The 15,662-nt window shown below is 33.5% G+C and overlaps 2 protein-coding genes across 2 annotated transcripts; one reads left to right on the forward strand and one right to left on the reverse strand.

Annotated features, from left to right (window-relative positions):
* The first annotated feature begins 2,953 nt into the window (after positions 1–2,953).
* LOC143562600 (oxysterol-binding protein-related protein 3A-like) lies at positions 2,954–6,595 on the forward strand. The gene is made up of 10 exons (XM_077050358.1): positions 2,954–3,053; positions 3,658–3,751; positions 3,828–3,944; positions 4,030–4,102; positions 4,193–4,311; positions 4,902–5,023; positions 5,117–5,293; positions 5,370–5,514; positions 5,608–5,786; positions 6,230–6,595. Exons 1-10 carry the CDS (start codon positions 3,040–3,042, stop codon positions 6,477–6,479), a joined length of 1,290 nt encoding a protein of 429 aa, XP_076906473.1. The 5' UTR covers positions 2,954–3,039; the 3' UTR covers positions 6,480–6,595.
* Positions 6,596–7,316: 721 nt separating this feature from the next.
* Positions 7,317–13,358, reverse strand: LOC143562602 (protein VASCULAR ASSOCIATED DEATH 1, chloroplastic-like). Its single transcript, XM_077050360.1, has 17 exons — positions 13,239–13,358; positions 13,082–13,135; positions 11,263–11,313; positions 11,065–11,130; positions 10,876–10,971; positions 10,653–10,754; positions 10,273–10,558; positions 10,146–10,186; positions 9,962–10,049; positions 9,797–9,883; positions 9,645–9,699; positions 9,454–9,520; positions 9,244–9,334; positions 9,003–9,064; positions 8,851–8,890; positions 8,475–8,758; positions 7,317–7,618 (listed from the first exon to the last, which is right to left on the reverse strand). Exons 1-17 carry the CDS (start codon positions 13,356–13,358, stop codon positions 7,385–7,387), a joined length of 1,824 nt encoding a protein of 607 aa, XP_076906475.1. The 3' UTR covers positions 7,317–7,384.
* Positions 13,359–15,662: the final 2,304 nt, after the last annotated feature.

Here is a 15,662-nt window from a genome sequence, read left to right on the forward strand (position 1 = left end):
CATAGCGCCGCGCGGCGGGGAAGAGGTTTGTGGCCGTGCAGCGCTCCGGCAAAATAGGAGGGGCCGGTCTGACCGGTCTGGTTCAATTCTGATGTGGTCCGGTTCGTTTTCTGATCCTCCGGTTCTCCAGTTTAGCTCATTTTAGCTTATTTTTTGCTCTTTTTAACCACGATAAACCTCCAGAACCTACATTATTCAAATATGTTAGTATTATAAAAATTCTAATCAAAACCAAACAAAAACTAATAAAATATTATTTAAAATATACAAAGGATTTCTATATATTTAGCATTATATCAATACACACACACACATACACGAAAGAGGTCGAACTTGAAAATACACAAGGTTCAAGTCCAGGCTCAATAACTAAACAACTTTATTTGAGGCTCAAGCTCGACTCGAGCTTGAAATTTATTTATTTATTTATTATTATTATTATTATTATTTGGAAATTTATTCTAAGCATATCTTTTTAACTAGTTAAACTTCTCACACTTACAAAAGTTTGTGTTTGTTGATCCATCCCAAGACTTGATCTAGACCTACCTCTCATTCAATGTGTTTAACCCGAAAGTATATGGTTAGCAACTATTAGCTGTTGTTAAGTGTATGGCAGAAGCTCTATACGCATGGATCTCAAACTTGACGTATGATACACCATTTACAGGTCATACTGAGTTTGACACGTCTTCAAACTCCTTTTAGACTTATTTTTCAACACGTTTGTTGGGTATCATTAACATCCAACTATTGGTCACAATACTCCCTTGTGACACCGTATCATCACTTACACGAAGAGTTTTTTTACCGGTTTAACATAATCACACTTGGCATAGTGCTTTATCACCAAAATATACTCCAAGTTTTGTACTTTTTGATTTCTTCTCCCAACTTTCTCAACTCCACACTGTCACCAAAGCAAAATGTGTGGCTTCACATATTTTATGGGGTTTCAACATTTGTTAGATTGACACATTTGGTATATTTAGCTTCATACGTGGTGAAACTCTATACCTTAATTATAAAAAAATTTATTCTATTACTACCGATAAGAAAATAAAAACCTTAGCACTGAGATCACAAGAAAAACACTATAACTAATATGTAGGGGAAAATTAACGTATAAATGAAGTTAACATGCTAACTGTGATAATCGAGTACAGTAATTATATATATAAGTAGAGTAATTAGGTAAATTACCTAATTACTCTACTTGATTTTCATAGTTAGCACGTTAATTTTATTTGTATTTAATCCAAACCCTTAATATGTATATAGTATTAAAAGAATAAATATGCATAAAACATAAATTAAAATATTTTAATAAACTTTTTATACATTAACCTATGTTACACTTTACTCTAAAAATGATCAAGATATATTTATTTTTTGAATGACCAACAAAATTTTATTAAAACCCGCTAGTGTTGTGTACTCAAACTAAGACAACTAAAAGACAATTAGTTGAGAAGCAACTACTGTGATTCGATTGATTTAATTGAAATATTACAATGAGAAATCAAAAAAATAACAAAGAATGAGATGAGAAACAAATTCTAGAAAAGGAGATGAGAAAACCAGAACCAACTTCTAACAATATTCATTCATGCTATACGCTCTCTTTCTAACGTCTTATATCCATGGCGTCTCTCCAATTCATTCTCGTTGGGCCTATCTCTTCATTTTAGTTGCCAAGTGGGCTTGGATCAATGTTAATAAAATCTAGCAAGGAGCTAGACCCATCAATTCAACCATTAAAATAGAAAAAACAACCCAACCATCCGGACACCAATACAAACCAAATCAAAGAACCATACTTCGCCCTAAACTACCCATCTTTACAAACGAAACTTGCACCAATTCTCTCAAGACCAACCAAACCAACTCGACCTATTCTTTATCCAAAGGAATCCAAACACTTTTATTTCCTCCACCAAACTAGTAACTTGAACCGTGGTCCTGTTATACACCAAGTCGTTCCTCTTCTTCCCCAAGCACCAAACCGCAACCTAAACAAATACCATGAAACATGTTTAATTTTTCCTTATTAAACAAGGAGAATTTATGCAAATCTCACAAGTCCCAAATACAAAAGATAAAGAAAGCTGACATCTTGCACCATTGTGAAATTAAGCTCCACATCGTTTGAGGCAAGGCCACACGAAGCGATCACATGTTTAATCGACTCCTCAACTTCCCCACAAATCGAGCACAAAGTCAAACTAGCCAAGATTAAATAAATTGTTTTGTGTTAAATATAGGTGTTAAAAACTTTAAATTATATCCCTCACTTGTAGCCTAGTGGTAGGAAAGCTTGGGGTTCTCCAGTAGAGACCCAAGTTCGATCCCCACTTGCATCACTTTGGTGGATACTGACAATGAAGGATTTGAGCTAGCTATTGCGATGTTGTTAATTTGGATCCCGAGCCCACGCTGGGCTTCATCCCTCCGTGTGTTACACCAGAAAGTTTTTCTGTTGTGACGACACAACGAAAGTGGCAGCCAGCAGTATGGCTTCTCGGGGAACGCCCAAGCCAAACTCTGAAGCTATTATGGACCCGGTTAAGACATCATATTCTGTTACTCTCCAATTTGAAAAGTGCGGTGACATAAACACAAAAAAGAAAGTCGCCTCTTAGAAAAACATAAATTATTTTGTATTAAATTAAAAACTAAAGTGTTTTGAGCATGCATGGCATAATAACTATAATAATAAAAATAATAATTAATAATCATATAGTTTCACATCGCATGTTCTTTCAAATTCCCAAGATTTGGATTGAGTTCATGATCTTTACACAATTCTTGAATTCTTCATTGCATGCATATAAATAATATTAATAATAACAACAACAATAATAATAATAATCTCTTGATCCGTTAATAAGGGGAACACAAATGGCGCAAAAACAAGGTGGCGGTGGTAGTCCGGCCGCCGGTAGCAGTGCCGGTAGTAGTCCGGCAGCCGGTGGCAGTGCCCGCGGTAGTCCCAGCGGGTTCTTTTCGTCCATCGCTTCGAGTTTTTCAAGCTTTAAGATGCAAGTTAATGGGTAATGAATGATTCTTGATCTGTTACATGTTAATTTGATTATTGATATCATTTTGTATCCATTCAGTGATGATCAATTACTAACAATTTGGTGGATTTTGCGTATAAACACATGCAGAAAGCGTTTTAATAATTAAAAAAAAAACCTCTTTTTGTTATTTAATAAAACGACTTTTGTATGTGTTTATATGCAAAAACTTTAGAAAAATATTACGTAAAATTGAGTTTTTTTTCACATGTAAAAATGAATTTTTTACATGTTAAAACTTAGAAGCTAAAAAGAATTATTTTCACATAATCATTTTGGGAGTTTTTGCAGATAAACACGAGTAAGAAGGCGTTCTGAAAGAAAAAAACAACTTATTTTTGTAAATTCTTTTTTTACTAGTTTTTTAAATATTAATTTGTTTTATAAAAGCAGCTTCTACATGTGTTTATATGCAAAAACACTGAAAAACATATGTAAAAATGAGTTGTTTGCGCGTAAAACACATGGCTCACCGCTTCCCAAATGAACCCATTCCCATAACTTCATAGAATGTTGTTAACTCCTCATATCTATATGTATCAATATACATAAATGTTTTAATTATCTTCTTGTTTAGCTTGCTCGGTTATGAGGGTCTTGAAGTTATCAATCCCGAGGGCGGCACAGATGATGCTGAGCTTGAAGCACAAAAGGGCAGATGGAAGCAGGAGGTGCAGTAAATAATAAATCTTTTGATTACAAATCTTGTCATTTGTTATTTTGTTTATTTTCACATTTTTTTCGCAGGAGCGTGACAGTTACTGGAGGTCAATGCAGAAGTATGTGGGAGCTGATATAACATCAATGGTGACTCTACCAGTACTCATTTTTGAGCCCATGACAATGCTGCAAAAAATGGCAGAGGTTTAACATTTGCTTCTTGCATATTGTTATTATTATTATCATTATCATTATTATTATTATTATTATTATTATTATTTTGTTGTAGTTGATGGAATACTCCCACCTTCTAGAGTTAGCCGACAAATGCGAGGATCCATACATGCGATTAGTCTATACAGGTCTACAAAATTTACTACTATATGTTTACATAAGTGCACATGTATGTATTTGTAAAAACATGAAAAAATAAAATTTGTTTCTTGTTACAGCATCCTGGTTTATATCAGTATATTATGCGTTGCAACGAACATGGAAGCCGTTTAATCCGATTCTTGGTGAAACTTATGAGATGGTTAATCATTGTGGCATTACATTTATTGCAGAACAGGTATACCTTGAATTATACATATATATGTTTAATTTTTCTTATTGACATTTTTCTTCACAAAGATTATTAATTTAAGAGCTTTTCGACCACTATTGTGTTTTCTGGTTAATTTCATTTTTTTTTTGTTTTATGATGTCTAAGCTTGTAAACGGACCAAAAACGAACGCGAATATTTGAAGGAACGGGATTTTCTTGTTCGTGTTCATTTGTAAAGAAAATGAGCATGTTTGTGTCTGTTTATTTTCGTTCACTAACAGTATAAATGTACAATTGTTCACGAACGTAACTGAACATAGATAAATGAATATAACTGAGCTAAAACCAGTTAAAAGTAATGTGATAAGTTATTAAATATATAAATGAATATACGAACTTAAACAAATGTAAACTAACGAACATCAAAGAATTTAAATGAGCGAATATTCACGAGCATAAACAAAAGAACGAGACATGTGTTAATGTTCGTTCGTTTACAAAATATACGAACTTTCTGGCAAACGGTTCACAGGTTGTTAACTGAACGTTTGGTTCGTTTACAGGCCTAATGATGTCAAAAAGTGACTAATAGTTTAATAATTAATATTAATCAGGTTAGTCATCACCCTCCCATAAGTGCTGCACATGCTGAAAACGCGCATTTTGTGTATGATATAACTTCAAAGGTGAAGACCAAGTTTCTTGGTAACTCTCTTGAAGTGTATCCTCTCGGAAGGTAAATAACTAACTCGGTTTCTTGTTTATATAAAAATAAATAATAATAGCAGCAGTAGTAGTAGTAGTGATAATAATAATATGTTACTTGCAGAACTCGTTTGAAGCTAAAGAAAGATGGAGTACTTTTAGATTTAGTTCCACCACTGACAAAAGTTAATAACTTAATATTTGGAAGAACCTGGATCGATTCTCCGGGTGAGATGATTTTGAACAATTTAACCACAGGAGATAAAGTTGTTCTGTACTTTCAACCCTGCGGGTGGTTTGGGTGCGTAGTTTAAATCCTTTACGTTTTGTTTGATATCAGAATAATATTTAACTTGTGTAAGTGTAACATTATGCAGTGCGGGTCGTTATGAAGTGGATGGATACGTGTATAATTCGAAGGAAAAACCGAAGATATTAATGACGGGAAAGTGGAACGAGTCTATGAGTTATCAACCGTGTGATTTAGAAGGAGAACCACTTCCAAAAACTGAACTGAAAGAAGTGAGTTTGCAGTATTATAAATAGGAAAAAAGTATAAAAATAAATGTGATTAGTTATATAGGTTTTATAACTTTTTTTTTTTGAAATATGGAGGTTTGGAGAGTTGCTGAGGCCCCTGCAGATGACAAATTTCAGTACACGCATTTTGCGCATAAAGTAAACAGCTTTACAACTGCACCGAAGAAATTATTTGCATCGGATTCTCGTTTAAGACCGGATAGATATGCACTGGAGATGGGTGACTTGACTAAAGCCGGTTCAGAAAAGAGCATGTGCGTACCTCTCTCTCTCACACACACGTGCGCGCGCATTATGGATTTTGCTATATTAAAGTCACTACAGTTGTGTAGAATGTATGTACTTGTGAAAAGAATATTTAAAATAATGACTTGTTAAATCTTGAATTGGTCAAAATAAGATTTTATAAAACTTTTGTGCAAAAAGTTGGATATTGTCAAATTTTGAGCAATTTAAGAGGTAAAAAGTTACTATTTTAAATATTATTTCACAATGATAATTGTAAGGTCTTTAATATAGCAAAGTTGTTTTTTTTTTTTTTTTTTTTTTTTTGGGGGGGGGGGGGGATATGCTTAGCAGCTTTAATATGACAAAATTGTGTTGAGTGATTTTTTCATGAAAAATGCAAAAGTATGTTGGTTTTTGTGAATACGGCAAAGTCAAACTTAATGCGGTTTCATTTTTTGTTGTTTTGCAGTCTGGAGGAGAAACAAAGAGCCGAGAAAAAGATTCGAGAGTCAAAGGGTCAAGAATTCGTCCCAAGATGGTTTAACCAGACTGACCAAATTGCTTCCACGCCATGGGGTGAGTTGGAGATTTATGAGTACAACGGTAAATATACAGAACACCGAGCCGCCGCTGATAAATCTAGCACCGTTGAAGAGGTTAACGTCACGACAACAGAATTTAACCCGTGGCAGTTCGGAAATGTTGCCGAAACCGGTTGAAGAAAAAGTTTATTGATATGTGTCATTGAGTTTGTTTGTCACATGCTATTAGCTTTTTAACTTTCACATAAATGTTTCCATAAGTAGGTTATTTTTGTTTGGGCTTAATTTGAATCATAACTGTTGAAAATTTTGATATTGATTCTTGACTTTAGTCTCAAGAATGCTAGATACGGATTTTGATATGGGAGTCGGTTTTGACTTAAGAACGGACTTTTTAATTAAACTTATTCCTATCAGTGCACATGTAAATGCATGTGATACGCACATGTAAATGCATGTGATACACAACTAGCAGTCACGTATCACCTTTTCACTCGCGTATCATAAAACTGCCCTTTTTGTGATAGATAATAGTGTTGTTAAGAGATTGTCATGATACGTTGAACGATTAGACTACCATGTTTTGACCAACTGATACTCTTTGGTCGACATATCATTACACAATTTAGATACGAAGTTGCATAAAAATGCCGCACATTTTTGTTAAAAGAGATTGTCTCAATGATACATTGAACAATTTTACTCCCATGTTTTGACCGGCTGATATCTTTGGTCGATATATCATTACGCATAAACCAGAGACTAAGTTACATAAAAATGTTTTTTCCTACCTTTTTATTAACCAAACCGAACCAAATAAAATAAACTCGATGAACACCCTTCATCCAGTGTCCCAATCTCCAATACAAATAAGTTTTAACACCTTAGCAAAACTTAGGTGGTGCGGTGTAATGAAAATCATAATAACCGGTATGACTATACAGTTTTTTGGCATCTCTTTATGTTCACAACTCAATTACAACATATCACCTACATATCGAATTTATGAATCAAAACACAGAACATAAATGAGAATGCACGCATACATGACTCAAACTTTATATTCATATACCTCACAAACGCTAACTTTTTTGAAGTGTTAGCTTTTTAACCTGAACAGATAACATATCATGCTCGTGTCTCATTTTTTCAAGTAACGTCTCAACGATGAGCATCTCTTCTTTAAGATGGTCCATCTGTTTGTTTAGTAATGTTACCGTCTCCGCCCTTCTGTCTATGCGGGCCTTGCTTATCCAAGCCGTGTCTGAAACTACTTGGACGGTTTGTGGTCTCAGTAGTAGCACAACAATGCTTATCTGCATAAACCGAAAGCAAAATGAATATGTTAGCAGTCTCTACAGGTCGGGAAGTTGGGTAATGAGCTCGGTCAAAACTCAAGTTTCCACTTTCAAACTTTTACTGATTATGAATTAATGATATTAACTTTGGTGTGCCTCGGGTTGTATTTTTATCGATAATGATTCTTTAACAGATAAACTATGAACAACTAGCTATCAAGGAAGCAAAATAGGGCGTGTTCGTCCCAAACCAACAGGTTCATGTGTTGATCCGTTTAACCCATTTAAAAAAAGCGTTTTATATAATAAGTTAATTGCTTGGATAATTATGATAAAATTTAGAACTTAAAAATAGAAACTGGCATAAGGTTTTATTATTAAAATGTAACTGTACAAATACATTTTTTATCTTTTTGTTGTAAAGTTGTAATTTTAAAATATAAATATACAAAAAAAAAGAAGGCAAATAGGGCAAAAGGGTCGTGTTTGTGTCAACCAGCTAATATTCGTCACGTGTTCGGGTTCGTTTTGTGTTCAAGTTGGACCTGCCAACCAATGAACATGATCCGTTTGGCACCCCTAATAAATGGTAGAAAGTTGTCTAAAATGCACTCAAATGCTTAAAACCTCCTAAATTATTTTATATTTTAATAAATAGATGAAAATTACAACTTTTAGGTCTAACTAACTATATTTTCCAAATACAATTTTAAAAAAATCTAAAAAATGAACAGAAACTGTATTGTCGGGTCAAACCCCACCCCTGTTTTCACCTGGACTTAATGATAATGTGTTTTGATCCGTTGCAAGTCCCTATTGTTTTATCACAAGCTTTTAACAGAGTAAAGTAAACAAATGTGGAAGTAAAACATACCTGCATTAGAAGGATGACCACAGCCATAAGGATAACAACAAAAGACGGGACCTGATTCTGAGACCTGAATGATGAAAACATTTTTGGTACAGAATCTCTGAGAAAGGAGACAGAAGTTGATGAACCGCTTGAAGGTCCTTGAAATGAGCCGCTGACACTGTTCACTTCCTGAATCTGTGGAACGCTTTGTGTCGTTGTCATGTCCCTGTTCTGGCATGGCGGTCCTAATTGGTCTGGGGCCTGTACTGGTGGTCCTACATTTACCTCAGATATCCGGTTGTTGGCTGAAAATAAACACCAATGAATTATAAAATAATAAATTACAAACCACATTTGATATCAATATCGCGCAAGTGTAAAATTTAATAAAAGTTACCTTCTCTATCAATAGTCTTCTGTTTTAGTAAAGCATGTGCCTGAGAAAAAAATGTAAATAATTCATAACTAAAACTTTTATCAGACCCTTGATAATAATTATTATTATTTATATAAAATTTTGAATAGGATGATAGAGAATAAAGAATATACAAGTTCTATCCAGGCTGCAAACGTATCTCGACACTCTTCAACTGTAGCCGTCACTATCTTCCCTGAAAAATGTAAATCCGTTAATTTTCATCGCCTTATTATGGAAACAACAATTATTCTGACGTTTCTTGTATTTTTCCATAAATTATTTGTTATGGAAACAGCAATTATTCTGATGTTTCGTGTATTTTCCCTTAAATTTATGTAACTAGATTTGGTAAAGTAAATAAGCAATGCAAACCTTTCCACATGGTTTTCTTGGAGAATGCCACAGTCACATACACCTTTAGTGTGCAGCTATTATTTGAATTTGCTACTACATCCCATAACCACTGCAAACATATAAAATAAAATATAATCATATTTCCTCTTAAACACTGTCTTGTGTAAGTAAAAAAACAAACATCATTGATCACTTGTGATATTTTTTATTTTATATGAAAAGGCATACCTCCACGGAAAAGTAGTCCCCATAGGGAACATCATTGATTACTTGTGATGTCTTCACAACCAAATGACTGGTACAAATTGAAGTTAGAAATACATTAAAATTGATAAACAAACTGTAAATACACGTGTCACAAGAGTACTTTACACAGCCTTTAGATAAAAAATCATTTTAACAGAGAAAATGCAGTCCACCTGTTTCTGTATACTCGATAATTTTGTACTTCATTGCAAGTACCAAACCTAGCACCTAAAGGGAAAAAAAGCATTTAACATTGCAACAACAATTGAAATTTACTGGTAAATAAATACAAAATAGCTGCACATTCTACCATGATAACACGTACCAAAATAAATTTTGATTGGATGCTGGAATGATACTTCACGAGCATGACCAAGTTGTTCATGCGGTTTCCATGATGTGCACTTAAGATCTGGAAAACGAAAAGATTTAAATTTATATTTAATATTGAAGTGATTATATCAATTTCATAATATATAATATAAGTCACCTTTATCTCCACATTTTTTGTGATATGATTCAAGAAAAGGGAGAGCTTCATCTGAAAAAAAGAGGCTAAAGAACTCATCCACCTTTATCTGCATAAGAGACCCAAGTAATTAGAAATTTAACTTTCTAGTGCATATCGACATGACAAAATGTATTCATTATTCTATTAAAACAAATAATGCTACCGGAAATGTAGATTCAGCAACCAGTGTATACTCCCCAGGGACTGCACATGAAAAAAAGTTAAGTATTATACTTCAAAACATTAACTGTTAACAAGTGTTACTCATCAATCATCCACAAGAAACTAACCCTCGGGTGCATCAGCATCCTCAATCTCCCATGCAAATGACTTTCCAGAAGAAGAACAGTCAGTATTTTGAACAATAACTGCATCCTCATCTACTGTGTCTTGCACTCTTGATGACGTCACCGCCACTTCAGCTTCAATGATACGTGTACCATGCGGATCTTCTTGTGTGAAGTCACCCATGTTTCTGTTTGCAGTTTCCAGATCTTCCCCTGGTGGTCTGGCTTCATTTGGATCTTCAACCATAACAATTTCAGGCTCTTCATCAATCAACTCAGATCTTGAGTCCTGCAAAAGAAGATAAGTATAACTAACTATAGAAAGGTAACAGATACGGTTATCAATTGATCATCACTTGTAAGAGTGTTAAAGATGTAGAAACCTGTTGATCAGAAATAGCTTTACTTCCATTTCCATGTTCCACCCAGCCATCACTAATAAGCTTAAAGGCTTCATCACGTGATAAAAACGATGTAAAGAAATACTGCAAAAAAAAAAAGCAAGAACTTAAATCGAGTTATCTCTAAAAAGAGCCCTATAAACACATAAGTAGTGTTTCTGTTTCAGTTACTAAACAATAGACAGAGATCAGTCAGTTGTAATACCTTTTTTCCTGAAGCTATTAGTTCTATGGCTGTAGGGAATATTCCTGCAGTCTTTGCTCTTTTTACTGAGGTAATTTCCTCAAAAGCAATTATTTTCTGCATGAGAACAACCACCATTCAAAATTGATTAACATCGTGTTTCACAAAAAATAACTTAGAAAACAATGGACTTTAGGTTCATAAAAGCACCTTTGTCTCAAATCCAAATAGGTTTGAGTAAAAGCATATGTGATGAAGAAACAGGTACATATGGCCCTAAAACATATCAAGCAAAAATAATCAGAAACTAAAAAAATGTGCACACTCAAGGGAACTCAATACATGCAATAAGTTATAGAATATCGATCAAGAACAATGTTGATTAAACATACAAAGGACCAAACAAACCTGAAGAATGAAATTCTCTTGCAATGCACAGTTGAAATCTTGAATAAGGACCTAATAAAAAGGAGAAAAAACAGAACTTAAAGAAAGACAGGAAAAATAATACGCTTTCAGAATTTGAGATAAATTAGAGAATGCGAATCTAATACACAAATTTTAACAATATAAACCAACAGGCACAGTAGACATTCTTTAACTATTTAACTAGAGTTCCAAAATTGTTTTCATTCGCATCACTGAATCGTGTCTGCACCTATGTAAACTTACATAATGAAATATTCTGTTAATTTTAGAAAAATAACTATCCTGTTTATTTAAGTAGCTACAAATTCAATGTGTTCTTCACATCCACATCATTGCATCCAAACCTAACAAGGATAAACTATATTAAAACTCACTATCTGCAATACATACAGTCTCTACATAAGCCAACCATATAACTGCAATTTTCTGTTAATTTTAGAAAAATAACTATCCAATTTGTTCAAGCAGCTACAAGTTCTATGTGTTCACATCTACATTACTGCTCCATACCTAACATAGGTAAACTATATTGGAATTCACTATCTGCAGCACATACAGCCTCTTCATAAGCAAATCATATACCAACTAAACTACAGCCCCAGACATAGTAACCAAAAAATCAGGGACCTCTTAGGTACAAGCTAAATCATTGAAGGTGACGTTGAGATTGTAAATGCTTCCAATAACCCTAACTGCAACAAATAGCATGATCAAATCACCAATATTTAACTCTATGCTCTATCCTAGCTGAATAATTAGATGTTAAAACAATACCTAAATCCTAAAGCCCTAAAGTCCAAATGTAAAACTTCTACCCCAAGCACATGCAATGGAACCGTAGACACTCAAGCGAAATCCAATCCACGAAACAATTTGATCTATGGACAGCATCATTGTGGTAAACGTCGTAATGTTAGAAGAATATAGAGGGAGAGGTCGTAAAACGACATCCTTATTGGTTTTATCGGTTCTATTTCCTATTTTTATGAAGAGAATGAATCTTTTTATCAAAGAATTGGAAAAAAACAGTCCGGATCCATCTAGTAAAATAAAAGCATTATTTAATAGCTATTTTGCTTCAGTTTATTCCCTACAAAAATTGAAGATTTAATTACTATTAGAAATTAGAAATCTAATTGTCTATCTTCATCAATGGACTGGTTATAATTTTGTCCTATTTCCTACTCATACTCATCATGGACGTATTGATCCAATTTTATAATTTTGTTTCACAATTTCATAATCCAAGTTTTCGATACAATCCAATTCAAACAAAATCAATCTAGGTTTTCATACCTGTTCTCTATTCTAGCAAAAATATCAGCAAATATACTTAAACACAACAAATGTTAATAACTAGGTCTGTAAACGAACCGAACGTTCGGTGAACTGTTCGTGATCCGTTGAGAAGGAAGTTCGTTTAATTAAGAGAATGAACATGAACACATGTTTCTTTCGTTCATTTATGTTCATGAGCGTTCGTTTATGTCCGTTTATTTATGTTTTTTTAAGTCTGGTTATTTATGTTTGTTTAAATATTAATAGAAAATAATTAAATAATATCCTGATGAGTCATTAAGTCTGGATGAGTTGCCTACCTAATGGTTTTATATTTGTTCATTTATGTCCGCTTATGTTTGCCAACTGTTCGTTTAAATTTAAACAAACGAACACGAACATGTTGATTTTTTAAATAAACGAACACGAGCACATAAATATGTGTTCGATTAAGTGTTCGTGTTCGTTCGGTTAGTTTACATCGCTTCTCAACAATAACAACAATAATAATAGTAATTACTTCTTCAGGAGGAAGCCGAAACAGCTGTCGATACTCTTCACTCCTCAACGACGGCTGCAAAACACATCAACAAACAATTACTTCAAAAATTAGGCCAAACAGTCAACTCAAAACCTAATCGCACCCGAAACTCGAGCTGTACGGACGATCTACTAACCGAATCGGACCTATCAACCGGATCTGAATCCGGTTCGTCGGAAGTTGTAACGGATTTATCCATAGATTGTGACGGAGGTGCGGTGTTGTCGCTGGTGGAAGCCGCCGTCGCCACCGCCATATATCACGGTGAATGTGTGTGTGTACTGGCGGTGGTGGTGATGACGTGGCTTGGATTTGCTATCACTTGTTGGTAGTTGACGTTAGAAGACGGGAAGCGAAAGCGTACCGGCTTTGTCAGTAATAAGACTAGTAGAGTAATGTACAAGTTTTTATTATAGATTTACCATTAAGTTTATAATAATAATAATAATAATAATAATAATAATAAATAAGACAATATTAGGTGTCTTTTTTTGTAACCTTGTTGTTTTCTATATAGAGGTGTAAAAACCGGATAAAAACCCATGATCGGTTTTAGTTCGGCTTGAAACTGGTTTTTTACCAGATTACGATCGGTTTCTTTTTGAGTTTTGATCGGTTTTTGGCTGGTTTCGGTTCGGAACCGGTTTCGCTGGAGAGAATTACAAATCGGCTCCGAACCAACAGTTTCAATCGGTTCTAAACCGGTTTTTACATAACTGGTTTTAAGGTGGTTCGGTTTCGGTTCGATGTTCGCGTTGGTTCGGTTAACCGGTTCTTTTGCCACTTCTAACTGTGCACAGCTTAGTTTGGTTATTAGCCTAAATCGAAACCGAAATCATTAATCAATTTATTAATCAATTGGTTCGATTAATTTTGGTTAGCAACCAACATCAAATTTGAGCTAAAATCTTTGTTTATAAATACATAAAATTGAGGTCTAAATATATGAAGTGGATGTATAAATACATAAAATGAATGTATACACCATTGAATACATGAAATAGAGATACAAAAGCTAAAATATATATGAACATACGAATGATTCGATTCGGTTAACCGAGGATAAAGAACGATGAATCGATTTTCGGTTAATTTCGGTATTTCATTGGTTTCGGTTAACGTTATTGTCCCATCCCTAATTGAGGCGTTCATTCTGATTGCTAAACTTAATCATAGTGCATAATAATCATATACTTACAACCTGCATAATAATTGAATATTCATACTATTTTCATTATGATATCGTTTATGAAAACTTTTATGAGCAAAATGAGGAACATATTCTCATTGTAAGCTATATCGAGTGAAGATGAAGTGAAAATTTGTTGGTACAAATTATTATTTGGCATTGAGTTATAGTTTAGAATATTAGAATTGAGTTGGTCTATTCTATTTATAACAGGTTGTTTATGTTACTTTAGTTTTTTAATTTTATTTCTAGATAAATATAATTCAATTCTATTTCTAACGAAATTGATGTAATTTAATAACATGGGGTTGGTGAGTCACATCATATCACATTATCACATCCCACAAACTTAAAAAGGGTTTGTTGAGACGATAGGTGTGATTCCTCATTAGCATGTGTTGTTAGATTTGCTCTTATCTTGTTATCCTTTAATGTTTTAATTATTAAATTAAAATTCAAGTTAATTATTAAATAATCACCACGTGTAATCATCTGTCTTTCCTTCCATTTGTTAGACACCTCTGCAGATCTTCTTCTCTCACCATTTCACTTTCTTCCCTGCCTAATGAAGTGTAAGGTACGTAATTTATGTAAATCGATGACTGATTTGTTAGCTGTTAAACTTTATGTTATGTTGATTAGTTTCTTTGAAATTGGTCATTTGTAAATGTAATTTTGGGGCTATGATCAAGGGTAAATTCATATAAACAACAAGATGCTTCACTAATTTATGTAAATCGATGACTGATTTGTTAGCTGTTAAACATTATGTTATGTTGATTAGTTTATTTGAAATTGGTCATTTGTGACTGTAATTTTGAGGCTATGATCAAGGGCAAATTCATATAAACAACAAAATGCTTCACTAAAGATATCACTATGTGTAGCTTGAGGGCTATATTAAGTTCCCAATTTAAGAACATAAAATAGGTATTAATAATTAAATTTACTGAATGCCATGATTTAAAATGTTTTCTTGATTGATGCATTTTATCTTCATTTATTTTATTTTAATGGTCGGAGATAAAAACATTGTAATGACAAGAATTTAATTTGATGCAGGTTTGACATGCGATTTATAGGTGTGATAAAATGTTGATCAACCTCTCGCAGAAATTGGTGGCAACTAGTAAGGGTCTCTTTACTAAAGAAATCAAACATATTTGCATTATTTTTACTTCTTATTGCTACTAGTTTTGAGTTATATAATGTTTAGGTAATGGAAGTCAGCTCCCCGTTTGATAACTAGCTGCAAAATGGGTCTATTGACTAACGAGTCAAAATGGGTTACGATTTATCTCACATGTCGAACTTTAGTTATGTTTTTCTATAAATGATTAATTTAAGTTCTTTTCTATACTATAATGGGTC

This window comes from Bidens hawaiensis, unplaced genomic scaffold (assembly GCF_021521415.1).
Source record: "Bidens hawaiensis isolate Kalapana, Puna unplaced genomic scaffold, B.hawaiensis_p1.1 tig00021042_1, whole genome shotgun sequence".
Classification (NCBI taxonomy): Eukaryota; Viridiplantae; Streptophyta; class Magnoliopsida; order Asterales; family Asteraceae; genus Bidens; species Bidens hawaiensis.

Bases quoted from the DNA above. Each gene is read 5' to 3' on its own strand.
- LOC143562600 (XM_077050358.1), top strand. The intron at 5,024-5,116 runs GTAAATAACTAA...TGTTACTTGCAG, and splicing joins GAAGTGTATCCTCTCGGAAG to AACTCGTTTGAAGCTAAAGA. The intron at 5,787-6,229 runs GTGCGTACCTCT...GTTGTTTTGCAG, and splicing joins GCCGGTTCAGAAAAGAGCAT to TCTGGAGGAGAAACAAAGAG.
- LOC143562602 (XM_077050360.1), bottom strand. From the start codon at position 13,358: ATGGCGGTGGCGACGGCGGCTTCCACCAGCGACAACACCGCACCTCCG. The intron at 10,187-10,272 runs GTTAGTTTCTTG...TTTCATGTGCAG, and splicing joins GGATGCTGATGCACCCGAGG to TCCCTGGGGAGTATACACTG. The intron at 10,050-10,145 runs GTAGCATTATTT...TCTCTTATGCAG, and splicing joins TTGCTGAATCTACATTTCCG to ATAAAGGTGGATGAGTTCTT.